General features: G+C 45.9%; 1 protein-coding gene across 2 annotated transcripts in view; it reads left to right on the top strand.

Moving 5' to 3' along the window:
• Positions 1–22,499, top strand: part of LOC128891554 (telomerase-binding protein EST1A-like) — a 115,727-nt gene that overhangs the window by 84,610 nt on the left and 8,618 nt on the right. For both annotated transcript variants that reach the window (XM_054151120.1, XM_054151121.1), the window contains exons 17-18: positions 13,698–13,860; positions 21,737–21,957. In XM_054151120.1, coding sequence (XP_054007095.1) covers positions 13,698–13,860; positions 21,737–21,957 — 384 coding nt within the window. The remainder of the gene's footprint in view (positions 1–13,697; positions 13,861–21,736; positions 21,958–22,499) is intronic.

Raw genomic sequence — 22,499 nt, forward strand, 5'->3', positions numbered from 1 at the left:
GCGTAAATTGCAAGTTTCTGCAAGAAGAAGGTGTGTATGGCGAATGAAAGTGCCCCTTTCCTCTTCGAGGAACTACGCCGTTCGTTTTGCAGCCTCGTGCTAACTTATTCCACTTGCTGAACTTGAAATTATAAACTCGCCATCGGCTTCCACGCGAGTCACGGCCAGGTGAACGACCTTTCAACGCTAATTAGGAATAATAGTTAAAATAAAGAGTGTCGCCTACTCGAGCGGGCGATCATATGCACGGTTGCTTGCGTATCGTTTAGAGCCATTCCCATTACGAGATCTTCTCTAGCCGCGCACACTGTTCTTTCACTAATGCGCTCGAGGTTGGCTCTAACGAGTAGACCACATGAAGTGGAAAACATCAACGAAGCTGGGTGTCGGGTCATCCTGCAACCAACGAATTTCCAAGTAATTTCGAGAATGCTAAGAACAATAGCTTCCTTCAAACGAAATTATATCACTTTTTATTATCAAAATAATAACCTAGATTACACATATGTATTAAATCTTGGCGCCTGAGGCAAAACGCTTTAAATTAATTCAGAATTAAGACGTCGCTCACAATTCTGTTTTTTGCGCCCATTTGAAATGTTTTGCAAAATTGCTATACCCGGCCAAATATGTCTGAAATTTCGCGAGAGGAAGTTGTAGATTATCGCGATTAGTTGTACACATCCTAGAATCTAGATTTACTTCGCAGCCGAGAGACATAGCCCCCCTCAGGAAATAATGGACTCCTGGCTTTAATTAACGCCTTTATTCTTGGACGTTTAATTAAATACAATGTCTCGGGCTAAGTTACAGCCTCGTTGAAAGCTTCTTTTGAGGGGACGCGGAGCTGGTGTTGCGTTATGTAAATAGATCTTCCGTAGTTGTTTAGCAAGTTGTAGAATTTACTTGTCTCTCGCGGGACACGAGACTCTCTACGTTATTTTTTACGCTGACGCTTCGTTTTCGATTAGAATTCGAGGGGGCAGAGTAAAATTTTCGTTCGATACGGATATTTATTAAAAGTTTCTACTGTTAGTAACACCAGCGAAAATACTAAAACATGAATTTCGTGTTTTATATACCGTCGTTATAGCAATTTTAATGCGAGCAACGAAGACTGTGAATTTCGCAGTGATGTATAATACTCATACCCGCAAAAAAAAAGCGAGAATTATGGTACACAACGATACTACCTGATATTCGAAAGTCCAGAGACTCGTCACGGTCATCTTGCACGACGATGCTTGGGACAGATTAATGTTAATCGGCTTTCCATGTCAAGAGATACGCTATCGTTTTATCAGAGAACAAAAAGCACGGAACAATTGCCTTTTACGTGGGCTCACTTTTGACGCGGAGAAGGACGACGCGAGTAACAGAGAACGAAGAAAGAGGGTAGAGCAAGACGAGCACGAAGAGACCGGCTAATTACTCTAAACTAATTATCTTTTGTTAGCGTCGCTCTGTGCGAACGAACATCTCCACTGAACTCTGTGAACCTTGAAGAACGTCGGGAGACAGACGTCAGCGACGCTCGCTCGCGATAAACAACGAATTAAACGAATCCTTATCGTCTCGAGTAATTTAGAACATGTTCGCTCGAAAAGGTATATTTCCCCTCTAATATTAGCGCAGATCACGTTTTTATAATGTTTATCTTGGTGAAATTCCTATATTTGGTCTCAGTCATAATATTCCCTGCGGCGTGATTCATTCCTCCATTAATTCGCCTGGGTTGATCTCGGCTAACGCGATTCGACGAATGCAAACAGCGGTTGCGTTTCCACGCAGATGAAAATTAATCGCGATTACCGTGTCGCGTGACAATTACGCTATCGACGTCGCTGGTATTACCGTAACAGAGCTGGCGCGAGCGTAATAATTGTTATTATTACCGTTAGCCGGTGGGCCAATGGGTGTCGGTGCATATTGCAGCGAAATCATGCCAGGAGCGAGTCAACAGCGAGGGCTAGCGTGGCCGACGTATTCGCGAATGGTTAATTTATCGCCTGTACGGGCGTTTCCGCCGCGGTTGTTTAAGCCAGTGGTTCTTAGCCCTTCGTTCACGTGGTTGGTCCATATTGCGTTTTAAAAAAACGCCTTATACTTGAACAAATTTCTATTCGCCCAACACGAAGCATGACTTATTTCTGATTCCAATCGAACAAAGAACCAATTAGAAGTCGCATATATCGTATACTTTATTCGAAATGTTTGATCCAGATGAGAATTTCGCCTGCCTTTGGTTAAGAATCGCTGGTTTAGGCAGATGCAGGTAGACCATGTTCGGAATACAAATTGCGCCACGATTCCTATGCAGAGTGCATGCACCGCGGTCCGTGGACGCGTTATTTCGCCGCGATTCAACGCGATCGTTAATAAATGATACGCTTTATCGTGACTTATAATTGCATCGTCGCGTCGCATGCTGTTACGTTGTTGATGGGCCATTTTCATACAGACGGCGGTGTATGTTCTCCTTTAAACTTGCAATTTGTTTGTTCCTGTCGCTTAGGGCGAATGTCCTTATTTGTGCACACGAAGAAAGACCAGTTTTCCTCGATAACTGCACCATTAGGATTCTTTTTTTCATACTAATTTTAGTCCAAGTTAACCTTAAAAATTAAATTATATTAGTACGAAAAAAAAATAAAATAAATGAAGGTCTGAAAGGGTTAAATCGCTTTTAAAGTCCCAGTTAAAGTCCGCTTTGTACCCCTAATTTTTGATATCCCAAAGAGCGTTGTCGTCGCGCGTGAAAGCGAGTATTTCCGTCGCGAGGGCAGCGACGCGAGACATTTTGTGAATAAATTACAAGCATCGGGGGCTGGAAGAACAGAAAGACGGACACCTGTCGCGATGCTCCGGAGGATATCTCGTTTCAGAGCGTGGAAGACCCTGTCACCCTCTCTTTCGTTCTGGCTTTTCGAGCTGATCTTTTAACCCGGCCGACGGGCACGACGCGCGACGTGTTCCTTTGGCGCGCATCACTTTTTTCGGTGTTAGGGTTGTTGAATGAGAAGTCTAGTTAGGGAAGACGACGGGGCGTCCCGTGGATTCGTATTTAAACGACGCGCTGAGAAATTGTCGTAACGCGAGAGATCGAGTTGACGCTCGCGGATAAAAATTGCGATATCCCGTCGGCATTTGATAGACGCTCATCACGCGTGGCTGTACATGAGACATTATTTTCGAGACAATTGATCAATTTTATTCTTTCTGGATGTAGAAAATATTTATTTTAGGCAGATTTTTTTATGGCAGCTTAAATATATATATATATATAAACCAGTAAGCTTCGATCGAGTAAATTTCCATGAAGAAAGGTACCAACACCTCGCCATTATTGCAGCTAAATAAACCAGCGTTGCGACCCTCGTTAAAAGTGAAATGCATCCTAGACGAAATTCCATTCAGCGGTTTCTGAAACAATAACTAAGCCTTCGAGGCAGAAAAGCGAACCATTGTATACGATTTTCCCATTATTTCAGCGCGGTTTCAGCATGGTGTATCCCATGGGCCGAGAATTCAACCGCAGATCGCAATTGTTGGCACCGGTGAATGCCGTTCCTAGGCACCGCGAGCCATTTTAAACAGGACCGTAACACCCAGGTCTCAGCTTCTCGGGGCAAGCCGCTGCACCCGGTGCATTTGAATAGAATGGCCGTATAAATACGCGACAAATATATGCAATTAGAGTCCTCCTATGGGCTCTAACCATTCCAGCCCTTCCCCTCTCCCCTTCTTCTTGGTTATCACCCTGGAGCGCGCGTACCGAACGCGAGGGTTGATTCGACCCGCGGAAACAGTCGATCGAGCTCTCGAAGGGACCGGGACAAAAATACGGTGAAATTCGAATTATGCGAACCACGACGGTGGGCTCGTGTTGCGCGTACGGTCGATTCGATGCGCAACCGTGACGACGATCGTCGCAATTCCTATTCCGTTGCGAATATTCTCATTAATTTTATCGTTGGGGGCCAATTCCGCCGACCGAAGAAATAACGCTGTGATGTATTATCGATACCGAACGGAAACGTACGCTTATTTAATCGCGAAGTTCGTTCGATCCTGTGGATGAAGTTTTGTTTACTATTAACCTTGGTCAAGTAATTTCATTTTGTTCTATTTGATATACGTTTTCTTTATTTTAAATAAGATATTTATATTTTATTTTCGTTGTATACTCCACGTTTTCTCACTCGATTCAGAGGAAGACTTCTATCTCTAGGTCGTTCGTGTTAGATACATGCTTTCTCAGATCATTTGCGAGCAGATTTAAAGTTTTTCCCAGTAGATTAGCTAGAATGTCGTTAAGGTTTGCACTCGCGATAATACATGCACAGTAGATACGACTCGTTACAAATAATTTGTTCATTAATGCGATTATCGACACTCCTGTGCAACCTGTTGTCAGTCTATCGGCGATGACCAATAACGGTGGAATATAGTTGCGACACCGGTTTCGTCTACATCTTCTCTTCACCGATAACGAATCCTGCTACTTTATCTCGACCTGAACGCGATCGTGTTACGCAATCGCGAACCAACGTTTCCATTTACAGCTTCGGTTGACAAACGAGGTAACGCTGATTGCTCTATTAGCTTCGATCATGCGTGGCCGACGCAAATAAGAAACGAACGTGGGATTGCTTAGCCTAGAGCTAAGTAGAAAATAGTGTCTTCCGTTTGAAGTCGGTCACTTGGAATTAAATCCTAGTAGATTAATTTGTATGCAGCCTAGTTGTATTGTACATAGCTGTAACGCTAATTTATTGACGAGATTTTGTGGGAATCTGTTTGTTTTTTTAAAGGTAGTATTTATTTTTTCGTGGATAGAGTGTTAACAGCCCCGAACCAACTATTTTTCTACAAAACTGGTTAAAAAATCCTCTTTAAAAATACAATCGTCGACGCCCCTGGAACTGGCCACTCTGCAGTCCCATGTATTCACCCCAATGGTAGCCACCCTCGCGGAGTCTCGTTTCTGTTCAACGCGTACAGGGGTTTGCGGACACCCCCATGTAGGAGGCTACTACAGGCCGTCATATTCAAACATTTATAGTCGAAATATTACCAGGCCGACGATCCCGTGGGAGGCGCACGTGGTCGAGGTTTACCCTCCCATCATCTGCAGGGCCGAGATAACGTTTCCGCCGTGTCACCCCTAAAGTAAAGGGGCTCTGTCGGCGACGAGAAGGACATTGTCCTCATTGTTCCTCGATGGTGGCACGGGTAATGGCCGCGGCTGCCGTGCCCCGCTACGAGAAATCTTTAATTTCCGCGACATTAAGAGACACTCGTTTCTCCCTGGGGTCTCGTACACGCTGCCAGGACACACTCCTCCGTTCCGATGAGCCTGCTGCAATCTGCCGGTTGGTTGATTCATGGCGGTCGGGGAACGCGCGCCAAAGGTCGCGCCAACGCCATTTTCTTCGACAGATTGCGTAACATTTTCGGGGCCACTGTAACCAGTGGTCTGCGTAAGGGGTCGGGGGAACTACTTTACTTCAGATTTGTTTATCAATTTTTGTTCAATCGAATTTCACTTTCATTACTCTGTGATTTTATCTTCGATACCCATTCAAACCAGTTCCTAAAGTTCTCTGTTTCGAACCATCGCGTTTCCCTCGAACGAGTTTCAATCAAATCCAAACATTTCTTTCCCCGCCACGCCAGAGGAAGTGTCCCTCGTTGAAGTTAGAAGTAGCCTCGTTGAAAGGCCAGGATCCGCTGGCTTTGACGCGTTCGAAGACTCCTTTTCTTCTCTTCAGATTTTTCCCGGACCCTGCGTTGAAGAACCCTTCACGCGTCTAGCCATCTGGTCGCTCGTCGTCCTGTGTACATAGGTGACGATTTACTTTTTCCTGAGGGGAACTGTCGCTTGGGACATCCCTGGTGCGTGATTTTCCGTCCAATTCGGCGAAAGCTTCCATCGATGATCAAGGTTCCTCCAAGCTTCGCGAAACTGTGTTTATTTTAATGGATAAAATTAAGTTGTAATAAAAATACAGATGTTTAAATCTTCCCTACGAAATCGGACATTTCAACTGTATGACGGAAAAAGAGAACCTACCGCGAACGAATAAGTAAAGCCGAGCAACCGGCTGCGTTCGATTTTGTTGCGCGATTTCCGGCTCGGAGGCGGAAAAATGTCGGTCGGAATGCGCGTTTCGCTTTGTGAAAATCCCAAGAGGCCTGGGGCTCGCCGACACCTGGAATTCCTCTTGGCCGACGCTGAGGGATCGTTCCGCGTCGTTTCTATTAGTTCAGTCATTGACAGTGCAAACACTCTTTTGTGGTCTTCTTCTCGGGATGCACTTCAGACTGCGATGCCTCCCCGCGATATTCGACGGGGCGCGGCGCGAGGGAGGGATGGCAGGAGCGAGACACAGGAAGGAGAAGAGTGGTACGACTCGTGACAATGTCAATGTTTGCGTCGTTGCACCGAAGCACTCTCAGAACAGCCGGAGACTGAGTGTCTTCAGGTTGTACAGGAAGAATGGATTCGTGTCGAGGGTACGTAGAACTAGTCGCTCTTTGCGGGGACTACCTCAATGAACCTCCATTAATTTCCAAGCTTTCCACGGGACTCCTGCCTCTCTCCTCTCTTCTTCCTGCCGCGGACACGTCAACCGCGTCTGCGTTGCCCTGTCCTCAGGATCCTTCTAGCCTCTCCAGAGGCTTTCGTTTCATCGATCGAATCTCGCTACCTACCTCCGACGAGTGCCCATTGGGTTCCTTTTTATTTTCCACGAAGTCCAATCGTTTTCTTTTTCTTCTACACTTTTAATATCCAAGTCGCTGTATCTCCATTTCCGATCTAACTACAGTTATAGAACACGCAATTATTCACAGTAGCAGAGTACCATAGAGGTTTTGGATCTCCTATCCACCTTCGATTCGACTTTTTTTACACCTTTCCTACGATATTAGAACTGAAATTCCGTCGCGTGGGACATCCCGATTGCATAAATTAGAGTCGCGATCCGTACAAGGTACGAGCTTTCCGCGATACCGTTGGCGAATGTACGGCTCGAGGGATTACACTTTGACACGACGGGATACTTGTTCGGCGTCTAACAGGTCCACGTAGAAGTGGCGTTGGCCATCACCTGGGGCCCCTCCAGGTGTTCCGGTATTTGTCGTCGGGCCGATCTTCGTGTGGGTGTACTTTATGGTTCGGGGGTGCCAGGAGGCCGATCTGATTTGCGAGCGCCATTACACGCGCTCGGATCGCTGTAACCGCAACTGTTGCATTTATGAATGCGATTATCCTTAATATATCGTCCGTGTAACTCCGCTCGCTAATTCCGTCGGGGTGGAGGAGGTAGCAATAAAATCAGGATGGAGTTACGAGTGGTAATTTCTTCCTTCTTTTGGCGCTTCGTGACCGTGGCTCGTTCGATCTTTATTTTTCTTCTTCACCCCTCGAGTCGTCGCTCGAAGCTGTTGGAGGTAGCAGAGTTATTAGGGCCAGGCAGGTGTCAATTATTCTTACGTTACGTTTTTTTATTCTTTGCATACTAAAACTGAACTCAACTCAAGAGTATCCTTTAAGAGTATCCTTGCTCAAAAGTCTCTATAGACAAAAATTCAAATTTCTCTAACGCGAATGTCCAGTTGGTTTCTCGGGTACGTAGTCGCATCGCAACGGATCTCGCGTGGCATTAATCAAGTTTGCATCAAGGCTCCCCACAGCCGCGAACGACCCCCGTTCCCATCTCGTTCCGTAATCGTTACATCTTACATTATCCTCGTCATCCCAATTACCGTGTCCCGTCCAATCACGCGAGCTCGTTCGCCCCTCGTTATTTGCCCACAGGTAGCCTCTCTTTCCGCGTTTAATTTCGTCGATAGCGAGGACGAGCGCAGATGTGCGTCATACGCGCGATATCCGCACGCTGTCTGGAAAGGATAAAGCGTTTCAGATAAGCGGGTCTCGCGGAGGACGTTAAGATACGATCTTTCGTTCGAGTTTAACCGCGACGGTGCACATGACGCGCGAACGCGTGCGTGCAACGACCATCGGAGGAATTTCGCGTGATAATGCGGAGGATGCCTTCCCTCTTTGCGGATTCGAGAGCTTTTCGTCTGATTGCTTCAAAATAAAGTCTTCTTTAGGGGATGATTAGCGGAAGGTTGCCTAATTCGGACCGTTTTAAATATTTTCTCAAACTGTACTTCCGAGTATCGTTATCACAAACCACCCAATTAATGGCTAATAATTGGAAAAAAATTGTTTACTGCGCATCAACTCCGACCACTTTTGCTAACCACCACTTTTGCCCCAAGCGATATCGCGTTCGAAGCCAGTGTTCGAGTATCGATAACGCTCGCGTTAACAGTACTTCTGACCGTAAACGGGGCGGCGCATTCAACAGGCATTCGCGTCTATCGAGAAAAAGAGCGTACGCGCGTCGCCGCAAAGCACGGGCATACGAGCGAAGCGTGTAAATTCGAGCGGTCTTCTTTATATCCAGCCCGGTGTATATTTCCGGTCGGTGATTTATCATCTCGGGACAGCTGGAAATGTGCCGTGACTCCGGGCATCTATCTCCGCGGTCGTGTTCGATAATCGCGGCACGGTTCTGTCTCGTGAGCTTTATATTTATTCGCGATTCGAGCGGAAATATCGGCGCTGGGTCCGTTCGTTTTGACCCAGTTACCAGCTTAGAATCGGTTTCCCGTGCTCTTCGCTTCGCGGACGTGATCTCGATCATGTGTGTGTACACTCTCAGAAGTGTAAATCAGAGCTGACGTTTATACGATTAGCGGAGTTTTCGAGTAATCGAGCAAGCGTGGCGCTTTGATATATCGTTCGGACAGATTGTCGGACAATTTGTTGATCTCGATAGGTAGAATTTATCGAATGCGAGATACATCATTCTTTAGTTCTTTGTGAGATGTTGATCGAGGGTTGTGCATCGATAAGAAGGGAGCTTCATTTTTTCAAATTTTTGCGTAATTAGGAAAAAAAACTTCCCGAAACTCCTCCGTTACACGTACATACATAGATAGCAAGCATTTTTTACTCGGAACACTGGCGACGCCGATATGTAAATTTCGAAGTTGTAGGCGAACGACAGTCTCTCCCGCCGATGCTTTATATGCTTTGGACGTCGCATAGAGAGCCAGTCCGTTTTCTTGAAAAGTTAAGTGTGACAAATCAGCCACGCGGTTCTGTTCAGGCAGCTAGCGAGTCTGAATTTTATGTCATTCAGTACAGCCAGGTGTATGGCATATGTTAAACACTTACGCATCCAAATTCTGGTTTCCCGTAAACATTTTTGCCGCACGATTTATTCAACGCGGAGCTATCTCTCTATCTTACAGGTACTTTTTTCCGTCGCAGTACAAGCGACGCGTACCCTTTTTCCGTCGAGTGGCGAGCGTTGCGTGTTTCGAACACCAGTGGGAATCATGCACCGCGATATCTTATCGTCCCGCACGAGGTGTCGCGCTGTCGAGAATGCGATACCGTTAATTGATTCTCATCCCGTGGCGGTTAAATGAAATTTCTTCGAGTCGCGGGAATACGCCGCGAACGCGTTCCCATCGCGCGATGTTAATTTAAACGCGAAGAAATCCGAAGTGTCCTGGCGTTGCCGTTGAAAAAAAAAACTTACCACGCTAGGACGATTACGCAGCGAACCACCGCCTGGACCTGTTTGCGAGGAATCTCGGTCAGATTCGGTTAATGCCTCTCGAAATTATGCTAACGAGAGTTACGAATGGTCATTTTCCTACTCTTTTTTTTTTTTGGAACGATTAAAACTGTAATAAATATTTATGCTCGACGTACGGTAAACCGCGGACCCGAGGAATGAGCGTTGGCGCACCGAATCATGGAAGTCTTGGTTGGGTTTCGATCGTTCTTAATACCTCGGTGTGTTATCAATTTTCCATTATCGGTGCCGCCGCGTCGAGGCGTTGCTCACCTCGCGAGCTCGTGAACCTGTCGTCAACCTGTCGACGCGAGTTGGTTTCCGCGTCACCGTCGAACATTTACATTGTTGCTAGAGGCGCGCGCTGTTTGCACGTGTGTCTGCGACGGTCGCTTAATATGCGTGGGCGTTGGAGCCGCGGTGCGTGATTCAAGGCGGGTTCTCACGAGCCACTCTCTCGCGGTCGATGGAGGGGTGTCGGCGGGGGAGATTCGAGGCGCGAGAGGACTGGAGAGAGGGTGCCCGGGAAAAGTGACGAGAGACACGCCGCTCTGGTCAAGGGAGAGGGGTCGGTGTCGCGAGGGGGAGAGGGTCGCGCAACGGTACGCGTTCAGTCGTTTAGGAATTCGCGAATACTTTAAACGGGAGTAAAGCAACAGCGAGCGTTCTCCCCTGTCTCTTCGCGTGCGTTCGTGATAGCACGCGCCTGCACGAGACCACGAACAGGGGAAAACGTCGCGCTGTCGCCTTGGCGACAAGTGGAAACGGTACCCAACATCATCGGAGGGCTTTGCGATGCGGTGTCGTGCCCTCTCGTTCTCTTTCTCGCCTCTTCATCGCCTCTTCACCTCGGCTGATGAAAGAATTTGGGACACTGACAGATTTTGTGGGTTGTTAACCCCCCCCTCAGTCGAGTGTGATCCGACGTTGTAAGTTTTGGGTGAGATTTCGAGATGAAGTGGGACGGATTTGTAGTAACGTCTGTTTAGGTTTGTTTCGGAGTGGAGTTGATCGAATGCGTTGTTTTAGCTTGAGTTAGGTGACGTTTAGATACTATTTCGAATAGGGTGTTATAAAAATGATATCTTGGTATGATATTAGATTGAAATACGACTTCAAATAGTATTAAATAGTGTTAGTTGATCCGTGTGTTGATGCGATAGCTTGTAGCGTCCAAAACGAAGTAATACGAAATTTGAATATATTCATCTACGTCGACGTGAGCATTACCAGTCTGGGGCACGCGTCCGTAGTAGTTGGACGTTTGAATATTGAAACGAGGGAAACGTCATCCGACTCGAGGGTTCCGTATAAATTATCCGGCGAAGATACCGTTCTGATATCGTTATCATGTCATCGGAGATTGCTAAACAGGCAGGCGAACGTTTCTTCTTCGCTGCTTCCTACGCGTTCAGTTTCGATAAAGTCTTCTCCTTCCGCGCCTAATTATCATGTATCGTGTGTGCGTTGCGGGCTCAAAGAAAGCTAACATTCCAGAATTCACTGCCGCTCGAAATGCCTACGAATCCGTAATACGGGATGCCGCGCGACGATTTTTAATGATCTTCATTATCCATCGTCATGCAAACGCCATGCCGCGTCGCGGCGAGGAACTTTACTTTTCCACAGTGTGACGACCACGATCGCCTAATTTGGGTTCGTTAACTCGTACAGCTCACTTTTACAAAGTATTTTATTACTGGAGAAATATTCGTTTTTTTTTTTTCTCTCAATTCTTTTCATCCGGTCAGAGGAATACGAAGGAGCACGGAATCAGACGACCCTTCTATTTTCCCTTTCGATGTTTCCGCGCGTTTGTTTTCTCTTTCGTATAATATAATCGTTCCATCACGTTAAGACGAACGAATCGCATACGTGATTATGAATATACCTGACATGCCCATCGGAATATCGAAGCAGGTGTCCTCCATTCATTCACCGAAGCTGCTGTCTAGTCGAGCGAGCTGTTTGTAGCGACGTATTCGAGCGTCTTTCGAGCGAAATGAAATATTTTCTTCAACGTTATCGCTGTGCACCTTTCTTAGACCTCGCTCTTCGTTTCCGAAGGAAGCTGGTGACATAGCTATATATTCCAAATATAGAAGCACGAGAATGAGAAAAGTTCTTATAAGAAAAATAAAAAAAAATAATTTCAAATAGAAATATAGAATTATATTAAATAAAAGCGAAAAACGTTATACGTAAATACGGACTAATTTTAACAAACTACCGAAAAGGTCAACGAGAACTCGATGCTTCTTTTTTTATCTAATGCTGTCGAGTGTCGACGCAGGGACGTCGCGATTATACGGGACAAGCGACGCTCCGACATGTGTACGACATTTACACGGTGACGTGACGGAACGACGACCAACGCGCCCCGCCGTCTTGTTTTTGCATTCCGGGTGTGTACTCCCACGAACAATTAGGCTTGTCGTCGGATTCTTCGGGCGCTTCCCGTCTGCCCGATGTGCGAACGCGGGAACAATGAACGATATTCTCGTGGCTTTTGGATTTGAATAATCGTTCGTCGCGATATACCGTTGCGAGGATACGTATTGAATCATCGCTCAGTGTCCCCGTCGCTTTTTTTCTCGTTCACACCGTATACGCTGCGAAACGATAGAACGCGACGTGAATTTGTCGTGTTTCTCGAAACTTGTTAGTCGAGAGTATTTTGTGAATTATTTCGCTAAAATTCAAGATAAATTTACATTAAACTATTGCTAGATTCTTGTCAGAAATAATCGAACTGACCGAGTTTGGTGCCACTAGTAGCGATAAATGTCATTTTTCTATACGTTGGATATTTAAAAAAATGGTATATAAATGGATTAATACGTGCGTAGTTTACAACGGTAAAGAATGTCCCTTGCGCTTCATTGAAATTGTGAAACACAAACAATATAGGGGAGCTCTGTCATTTCGTCTCGGTGTCGGCATAAGTGCGAAATCGTCGAAGCGATTTTAATTAGCGACTCCTGGTGCTTCGTTTACGCGGAAATCGACGCGTTCTCCTCGAGAATCCTGTTGTCCGAGGGATCGTGATTTACACGCCATTCAGACGCATGCAATGGTGCTAATTATTACTGACAGCTTCATTTACATAGAAATTGACGTATTTTTTTCTGTTATCGCTGTCTGCGTTTGCTTTGAGAGTCGTCTGTTCTTCGAGCTGCAATTTAAACGTCATTAATGTCCACTGCCGTTTCGAGTGGTATCGGGAGCCCGATGATTTATCGGATGCTTGGAAACGAGTTCGAAATGTTTTATTCCGTTTTCGAAATACGAATTCGAAAAGAAAATCATTTTTCGTCTCGTTACGTCTCTTCCTCGTTCGCCACGGGATATAAAATTCACGAGAGCACGAAATGCATGGAATATTTGTTTTCGATTCCCCGTACAATACTGTTCAGATATCCAAACATTCGTTAAATCGATGTTTGGATAATGAAGGCCGCGTCGTATTTATCCAGCGTGGCCGCAGTGGAGCAAACGCATCGCAGGTATTCGCTGCCGCGTATCGATCATCGTCCCACGAGCCGAGGGTAACATTAGAGGGCTCATTACGTTCGTATCCTTTGTTACAACAATGGCTACTTGGCATTCGCGTTATGCCGTCGGCTCGACATTGTTCTCCGCGGTGTGCGCGACCGTTTCACGAGGCATCGTGTGCATACGTGGGATTCAATTGGAGGGCAATGCGTCTTCCGTTGCATCCTGAGCTTTGCTCGCGGATCTATCCTTAAGGAAATAGAACCCGCGTTACCTAGAATTCGCGAAAAGAGCGACTCGAGTTCTCCGCGAAGATCTGGAACGAAAGAAACGCACCGACCTCCTTGGGGAGCACGATCGAGGTCTTTAGGGAGTCTTTATACTCATCTTGCACGAGTCGTGTTTTATGTAGTAGCATCTATTGTTACATTTTCACTCATTTATTTCCAATTTTTTCGGCTAAAATAACTGTGGGGAATTTTGGTTTTGGAAGAAAAACGTACCATACTGATTACTAGTTTTTGTTTGTTTCAGCAAATTCTGCAAAACTCCTCGGTGTCTGTAGAAATCGAAGTGCGACCGAGGCAATTGGTCCCAGACACCAACTGCTTCATCGACTATCTGCCGCAACTGCAAAACATCACCAAGGCGACATCCGGTGCGCAGCCGATCTACACGCTCATGGTGCCGCTTGTGGGTAAGTAACAGATTCACAGGCGCCAAAATTTCGTTGTCTATCGAAGGATTAAACTAAAATAGAGTCGCGTACATTTGTTGTTTAAATTCAGCTTTATCGCATCTTCGTACAGCTCCTCTTGCGTATCGACAGCTACAAGATAAACGATTTCCATGTATTTTAATCGCGAGAAAAATTCATAGAAATATCCACGGTCGTAGAATCTTGATCTTTCGTGCAATAAATTCTTGATAGATCGGGAGAGAATCGTGTCACTCTTGACAACATCGCGCATTCAGCGTAGATGACTGTTTTCCATGATCTCTGACGCGATTATAAAAATCAATTGTACGGGTTACTTATGCAAGAATCGATGACTCAATGCTCCTGCAATTAAAACTATATACACGTATCCTCGTTGCTGTAACGAGAGACTACTTTATATTTGTCAAAGCCAGTGATTTAAAACGCAAAATGAAATGGGGATTGAAATTCAGGTTTTAGCATAACTCCGAAACCGCGTTGAAAGGATACACTCGGTCGTATATCTACAGGGGGGACGTTAGGGTGGGGTAATTATCCTTGTTATTCGCGAAGGATCCAATTCTCTCGTTTTCGTAACGCGAGCCTCTCGGCGCGAGGACTACAAGGAAGAGATTAAATAATTCTGCACGGTCGCCAGAAACATCTTCGAACAACCGGTTGACCCCCTCCTGGTACCGGAGGGCATTTCTTTCGAGGGTCGTCGATTATCCCGAGCGAAGAGGTGGGCAACTCGGCTCGAAATAATGCCTCGTTGCGTGCCCGTGGAAAAAAGTAAAACGTACGAGATAATCGGCGATAAATAACAACAGCGGGAAGGGGGGTCTGTGGCGCGAGTCCTGAGACCTCTGTACTCGACGCGCCAAAATAAAAGGGGGGGCGCCCTCGACGCGAATCGATCGAGCCGAATATCGTAAACCCGCCTCCGCGCGATGACCACCTTGTTCGGCCCTGCTCGCGAGGATTCGCCGAATTCTCGCGATGGAGAAAAAGGATACGATTGTCGATGAGAACGTCGAGATGGGAACGATACCGAATCGGTGCTATCGATATCAGCTTCCATGAATCGTAAGGCGATATCGTCTGGAGACCTTATTTAAAATTTTAGTGGCTCTCAGCTATGGGTTTGCTTCCGAATAAGTCGAAAACATTTGTGAGCAAGTCGAATAAAAATTCGCCTCGATTCAACCTAATTGCGTTTCAAAAACGTTGAATCCTTAAGGAAAATCACGGATTACGACGTATCGATTCTTACGAAAAATATCCAGCGAGTCTCGCGGAGTGTTTCCGTCGTCGTTAAAAGTATCGCCCGAGGGCGAGCGTGTCATCGGGAGGATATCATCAGCGGGTCATGGCGTGGGTCAAAACGATGCGCAAATCTATCCGACTCACCTTGCGATGACGATGATCGTCGTCATCACCGCATTGGTCATCGTTGCGTATACGTTCTTTCGCACATTGATTTTTCTCGAATTAGTTTCTATCGATACCCGTACGCGCGCAAGAACGTTTCCTATGGCCTGCGAAACGGAAAAAGCCACGGGTATTTATGGTTGCATCATTACAGTCGAGGCGAAGCACCATTAAACGAGACCTGGCAAGTTCACAGTCGATCCAAAAATAATTTCCTCGTTCGCCGGTGCCAAGAGTTTCGCTTTTTACCATCAGAAGCGACAGTCCGTTAGTTCTCGGACATCGATGCGTACCGTAATTACCCATACGTCCGAGCGTACTTTAGCATGGCAATTACCCAATTACCAAGCCGCGTGTAACTGTCGAATTGGCGTTCTCGTGGCGCGGCCGGAGGCCATCGTAAATGTGTTCCAGTCGATGCCAACGACCCGCAGTTCGTCGATAGGAGTCGTTGAAAGGATCCTTGAGAATGATGCGTGACTCCTGACATCGAACTCGTTCGCTGGCTTGTTTGAACGCAAAAAAAAAAAAAAAAAGAAAAAGATCTTGAGGGTATGGATGAAACAAATGTAGACTTTGTTCCTATATCGGTGGAATATTAATATCTAATACGATACAATAAAATAAGCATACAAGCTCACACTTAAAGCAAAGTACCATCATAAACGAGCCTGAAACTGTCAGCGGAGAACACAGTTTCCACTTGAAGTAGTCAGTCGATGATAACCCTGTCGCGATACCCAGCTACCATGATCACGATATCGTTTCTGTCAGCGCGAACGCTAACGACGACAGCGTGAACGTCTTCATGCGCAGGTTTCTTTCTTTTTCATCGCTACGCGGTGGAACGCTATCGGCGATAAATACACGATTTTCCTTGGTGGTTGACGTTGGCTAGGAATTTTACGATGATGCCGGATTTACAGGCGTTACCGTGGATTGTATTCCGTCGGCTGCTCGAAACATGCCCCGAGATGTTTGTTCGTTTTCTTACGCGCCTTCTTTCGAAAACTGAATCGTAAATATTTGAGCGTTATCGCGCGGCCTCTTCCGCGTCGCGGGCTTTTCATTCGAGTAACGAGAATGTCTGATCAACGACGGTGGCATCTACTGCGTTTCTTCCTCGCGGCCGTAAAGCTCGGTTTCCGTTAACCCTTCCGCTCGTGAAACGATACATCCAACACGCTCGGTTTTATACGTTTTCAAACGGATCGAAAAGCAATTCCTGTTATTTCAAGTTGTGCTACATTTCATTCGTCTACTGTTTAACCATTGACCTTTGGGCAGGAATGTAAAATTTGTGAAGCCTTATTGAAATTCATTCGTTTAAACGAAAAATAATACGAGAAAGAGTATTAAAATCCACGCGAAAAAGTATAATACACTGTTTCCGCGCTATTAAAGAAAATAAACGTCGATCTCTTCATTTCTCTCGTCATGCAAAGAGTAGTTCAGCAACCCAACACCAAACGCGATTTAAAAGTAATGAAACGCCGCAAGAAATGCACCTATCGCGCGTAATTTGATAACGAACGCACGGCAAGCGCATGATCAAACTTCGTTATCCGCCAGACGTCGTTCATTTATCTTCCTCTCAGTCTCGCTATCGTTTTTTCATCGTGTGTCTATCATAAATGGAGTTTGGTTGAAATGCACCGGTCATCGCGTTTTCGCCAGAACTAATGAATCGATCGCATCCGCGCGTTAAATAAGAAACCAAAGGAGACGTGTTCCGTGAGAAGATTGCCCCGAGTCCGACGGGTTCAAGGTCGTTTGAAATGGAAAGGCCCATCAATCACTGTTACATGATTGCATATTACCAGTGATTGGGTCGATAATTCAGTCGAATCAATTTCGAGACCTTCCATTAGCCAGCCGTGTTGTTCGCGGAGAATTCGAAATCGCGAGATACCTCTCCTGTCCCTCGGTCATGGCCTAGGTCAGGCACCCATCGCTATGAATTTCGAGGACCCATATCTCGGCATCGTGAATTTTCGTCGATGAAAGTGGAGAACCTGGATCTTTGTTCAATTTATGAACTCCCTTGTGCATGTATCGACTTGGAAACGGTCCAGAAGCACGGGAGCGATTATTATGTCGTTAAAATTCCCTCGTAGGTAATCTATTAGTTAATGTGACAAGTGAATTAATCTCGAAGACAGCGGTTGGATTTATGATACCGAACTGACTTTGCTGTTTTTGCGACTTGGAATTTCTGGACATTATTTCTGTATTAATTTCATTCCGGACTGTTCGCGGCTGGGACAGCTCGTTCGTTTTAATTGGGATTTGAAGGGTCTGGAAGCCTCTTCCTGTCTCTGGAATTATTCTTCTTTCCACATCCGCGAGAGTAACGTCTGTGTACAGGATGATTTCGATGTCAGTCGTTTTCTGATTTGGAGGTGCCGGTTCATTGACTGTGTATAATACACACGTACTTGTTGCGCCAATGCTTTCGACTCGCATTCATTCAACGAACTGAAATTTTTTTAATTTTTCTCGATCGTCGTATTCTACCGCCGCGTGGACAGTTTCCGTTCAGAAAAATGCGAAAGTTCCGTAGAAGCGTGGTTTCGCGTGATTCGTGCGGCGAGGAAAAGAAGAGTCGTCGGGTTTAGGAGCACAAAGGCTGTCGGCGAGGTTGCGGGTCTCGTTTGGAAATAGGATCGTTGTTCTCTATCGCGGAAACATGCATTCGTATCAGCATTCCTTCGCGCGCACTATAAATCCTCTCTCTGCTTACCATACGCAACGGTGCGCGCGAATTTTGGTCGGAACGCGTGCTTGAACTCGATGAAATTTGCTATTCCGTGTTAAATGGTATTCGGCGCCGCGCGCGCGCGGAATAACCGACGAATCGATTTGCAAGCGAATTACTCGCCTAGTACCCGCCGGGAAATACATCTTCGATTCCTTTTGCGTGTCGGCTCTTAAGGGAGGGTTGCCAAAGTCCCGCCGCTCGAGATATTCCGTCACATTAATTTTCCTTCCATGCCTTTCTTCTTCGTTCTTTTCCTTTTTGTTTTTAACCGACTTCGAAAAGGAAAAAGGTTACTCAATTCTACATGTATATTTTTTGTTTAATGTATGTTCGCCGATTACGCCGAGATGGCTTAACCAATCGGGGTGAAATTTCTTCTTTAGCACGCGGTTTCTAGGTCTATTAAAAATCGCGTCGAGACACCCTGTACACCCTCCATCGTTTCTATTGAAAGAAAGGGCATACCCATCAACGAAGCACGCTCTCAAGAAAGTAATTCCCGTCCTCGATGGATCCCCGATCGAACGCAGCCGTGGATCGAGCAAATCGTTGCAAATCCGGTATCGGTCTCCGTGCCTGTGTTTACGAGGGGGTGGGTTTCCGGGTAGACTAATGCATACCAAATGCCGTTGAATCTGCAATTGAAAGTGCTTCTCTCTAGCAGACCCGGTGCGTGTTTGGCTTGGTACGATTGTGTGTCCAAGTGGCGCGTGCAGAAATTCAACAGAACTGGTGCAACAGAAGATTGATGTCATTTAAAAAAATTCTATCAGAAAAAATAGAGAAAATGGAGGAAAAGTTTATTCGACTTTTTTTTTTCGTGTACCTTTTAATTCTCTTCGAGATTTATTCAGAACATTTTTAAGAATTGTCACAAATAACGAAGGTATGCGAGTAAAATCTGAACAGGTCCCTGTGGTTCTCGATATTCTTTAACCCAAGTCTCCTCCAATACACGAGTCGATTATCGGATTTCAGCGATGGCTGGGAACGTCGGGGGTGGAAAAAGACACACACAGACTCGTTCAGAAAAACACGTCTGCAGGGAAGACTCTTCGGAACTTTTGTCGGTCGGGCATCGCTAGCTACAATTTATTCGAGAAAGTCGGAAGGGTGTTCCACCCCTCGCGAATGTGTATCTCTGGCCCGAGACTTCGTTTTCTTTCTTCGTGGCAGCCGAGTCTGACAGTGGGTTAATTTATCTGAACGAGGGAAACGTTTTCTGGGACTCTCGCTTCCCCAGGGTCGTGGAATGCCGGTGGCAGCACGTGGATTGTTTTTAGGAGCGATCTTTTAGGTTGATAGTAGTCGATGACCATGGAATAATTGTTCGAGTCGATTAGCACATTCACGATTCACATATTGACGAAAATAATAAAATTCTGAAGCTGGATCACGGATCTAACGCGATCAAAAGGTAACACAGCGTGTGGCGTCGAGGCTGTATCGAGGGAAATAGGGTGTCGTGTGACGTTGATGGCCAGCTCGGCTCAAAGAACCCAAGCCACGGTCTCGAGACCCATTCTCCATCGGTTGGTGACCACCATGGGCATCGCCCACGTACCGATCGTGCCTGGACAGCGCAGTCGTCGGGGCCAATCGCCCACCGTTTCAGACCGTATGCATTCATGTATGAGCCGTGAGAACCTAACTGTGAAACGTAGCCCGTTGCCGGGGCCAGACGGACCGTGGCTGCTCGCCTCTGGGGTCAAAGGGCAGCGCCAGTCGATTTTGCATGAACGCGCACTTTCGTTTTTCGGTGCCACGGGATGACAAAAGGAGAAACACGGCACCGTGGAACGTCTGAGAGACAAAAGGGAACCCACGGCGGGGACTCTTCGTCTCCGACACGCTGCGTCGAAACACGCGAACCTGGGATGACGGTAAATATTCTGCGAGTTCTCGCGCACTTGATGCTCTCCCTTTGTATTTTGGGCTCGAGTCGAACCCCGGCGATGCCACTACGGATAAAGGAATTTTTAATGGATCTCGAGAGCGGGCCAGTTTGCATTGTTTTCGACATGTAAGTTCCTAAGGGTGAAAATAGGTTTAAGACTACGTTTTTTTTTTTTAGCGATTTGCATGAATTTTTTTGTTAATGTAGAAGCTATCGAATACGAATCGAATACAACACCATCATATACATTAGATCGAATACATTTACTTCAATCACAGAATGCAAGATGTTACCCAAAATTTGTATTCAATTTTATTCGTCCACGGTTGCGGCCTTCTAGTTGCAATTTTCAACGATGTATTTTATACCTTGGCGTGGCGCGACGTTTAATAATAATCCGTACGCGGAGTCGCGAGAGCACAGAGAAACAATTTCGGAGTGTCTCTGACAAGCGGTAATTGGACTGTCGACAAAGGTACGTGACAGAATTTCACGCATGTCTCCGCACTGTTCGCCGCCAGATTTTAAATAATCCGAACATTTCTATTCGACAGCGCAAATTTTATTACGGGATCCCCGATGCCGCGCCATTTTCTTCAAACGCGTAACTGCGGCCTAACGCGATCCCCGCTTTGGGACGCGCGTAATTACGATGCGCGCATTTATCTTTTTATCGATTGTAAAGTAACAAAATAATTTATGTCCATTTAATATTCATAATATTCACGAAGTTCACGTGTTCTGTTGCCTGTTACACGTCCGTCGCCTCGTTAAGAAACGATTTCGTTGAGGTCCATAAATGTTCGATCAGTTCGAACGACGGAAATATCAGCAATCCAGAAATATCGTTGCGTGGATACGATCCAACAGCATCTCGAGGTTTCTCGAACGAGCCAGAAACTTCTCGTTCATTATATATTGACTATCCACTTCCTCCAGATATCTTTGGGGGATTCGTTTCTTTCTCTATTTAAAACGGCCGAAATTGAACCGTCGGGGGCTGATATATAATTCGTGAGGCGAGTCGATCGTTTCGCGATGCTCCACTTCGGTCAAGAGCCATCAAATCCTCTCAGGATTTACGGATTCATCCTCTTTCGTAGTTGAACTCTGCTTAGCTCAAGGAAAATGCTTCCTTCTGGAAAGCCAGGGAATAATACGAGAACAATAGACCCAAATTTTGAAACAATATTAATTGGAATTAAACCGTAAAAGTGTTTAATTTTCGCTCTTAGAAAATTAAACACCAAGTCCTGAACTTTTCGCGTCAGTGACTCAGACTCTTGGCTTCCCCTAAACCTTAAACGACTCGACGGAAAGTTCGTTAGCGACACGTTCGCTCGGGCGAGGGTTGGCCAACAAAGTTTGCGTAAACACTATTACGGCTACTTCGTTAAAATTCCGCGTTAACGCTTTTTTTTTTTTCTCTCGTGGGACCGTGGCGTCGATGAAAAAACTTTTCCATCACGAGTCGAGAAGTTTCTCCCACGATCGCTCTATGAATGAGTTCGTTCGAGATTGCCGACTTCTCCCGAGGGAGAACCAGGTCGTCCAGAATAAACTTGTTGGTTGTGCAGGCTTGGCGAATACTTAAGAGGACATTCTAATTTGAATTTGCGATTGTTCCGATGATATTTTCAAATTCAGATCCAATTTCAAACAATTGTATTGGGTTGTTCAGAAAGTTTGTGGCAATTTTTAACCGACTTCGAAAAAAGAGGAGGTTACTGAATTCGTCATGTGTATTCAATTCGCTTCATTGGAATGGTTAATTTTTGTTTCAGTTCTGAACGAGCTCGAGGGTCTGACTAGGGGTGCAGACGCCAGGGACTGTCCTCCAGCCTCGAGGGCGGCTTTGGATCCAGAGCACGTGGCTCGAGTAGCCGAGAGCGCCAAAGCAGCTCTAGCGTTTGCCAGAAGCAAGAATCCGGCGATTCGGTGCTTAACCACCAGAGGAACTGTTCTTACATCTAGCATATTTACAATGGAGGAGGATGTCGAGAAGGTAAGCTTGATGCGATGATGTCTCCTGGGTTGGTCTGACCGTCTGAGTCGCGAGGGCTAATATTACCGATCGAATGCACGGAATCTCAGTGGCTGTTTCTATACATAGTTATGCTATCGCTACTGAAATAAAAGCATCGGTACATTTTTAGACCTACGATGGCACTTTATTCGAGGCAGAGGGTACCAATTATTCAAAAGCATCGAGTGGTAATCCTCTATTCGCTTCGTCACTGCATCTTCATCTCTTTTTTCCGCTAAGTGGTTTTAGACGACTCTACTTTAAGCATTAGCAGTTCGATTTTGTCCCATTTTTCGAACTTTTCGCTCCTTCTTCCACCTGTCAAACTTCTAACCACCCTTCCTATCAAAACGAATACGCGATCACTTATCTCCTCTTAACGTATCGCGTACCAAAGAAACAATGCCTTTTCGTGGAAACCGGAGATAGGGATCTTCGTAATCCGTTCCTATTATCCTAGTATCGATAATTTCCTAGAAGCGTTAACCATCCGCTCAGAACCTGGATTCGATATGAAATTT

The sequence above is a fragment of the Hylaeus anthracinus genome, unplaced genomic scaffold, assembly GCF_026225885.1.
Source record: "Hylaeus anthracinus isolate JK02 unplaced genomic scaffold, UHH_iyHylAnth1.0_haploid 12002, whole genome shotgun sequence".
In the NCBI taxonomy this organism is placed as follows: Eukaryota; Metazoa; Arthropoda; class Insecta; order Hymenoptera; family Colletidae; genus Hylaeus; species Hylaeus anthracinus.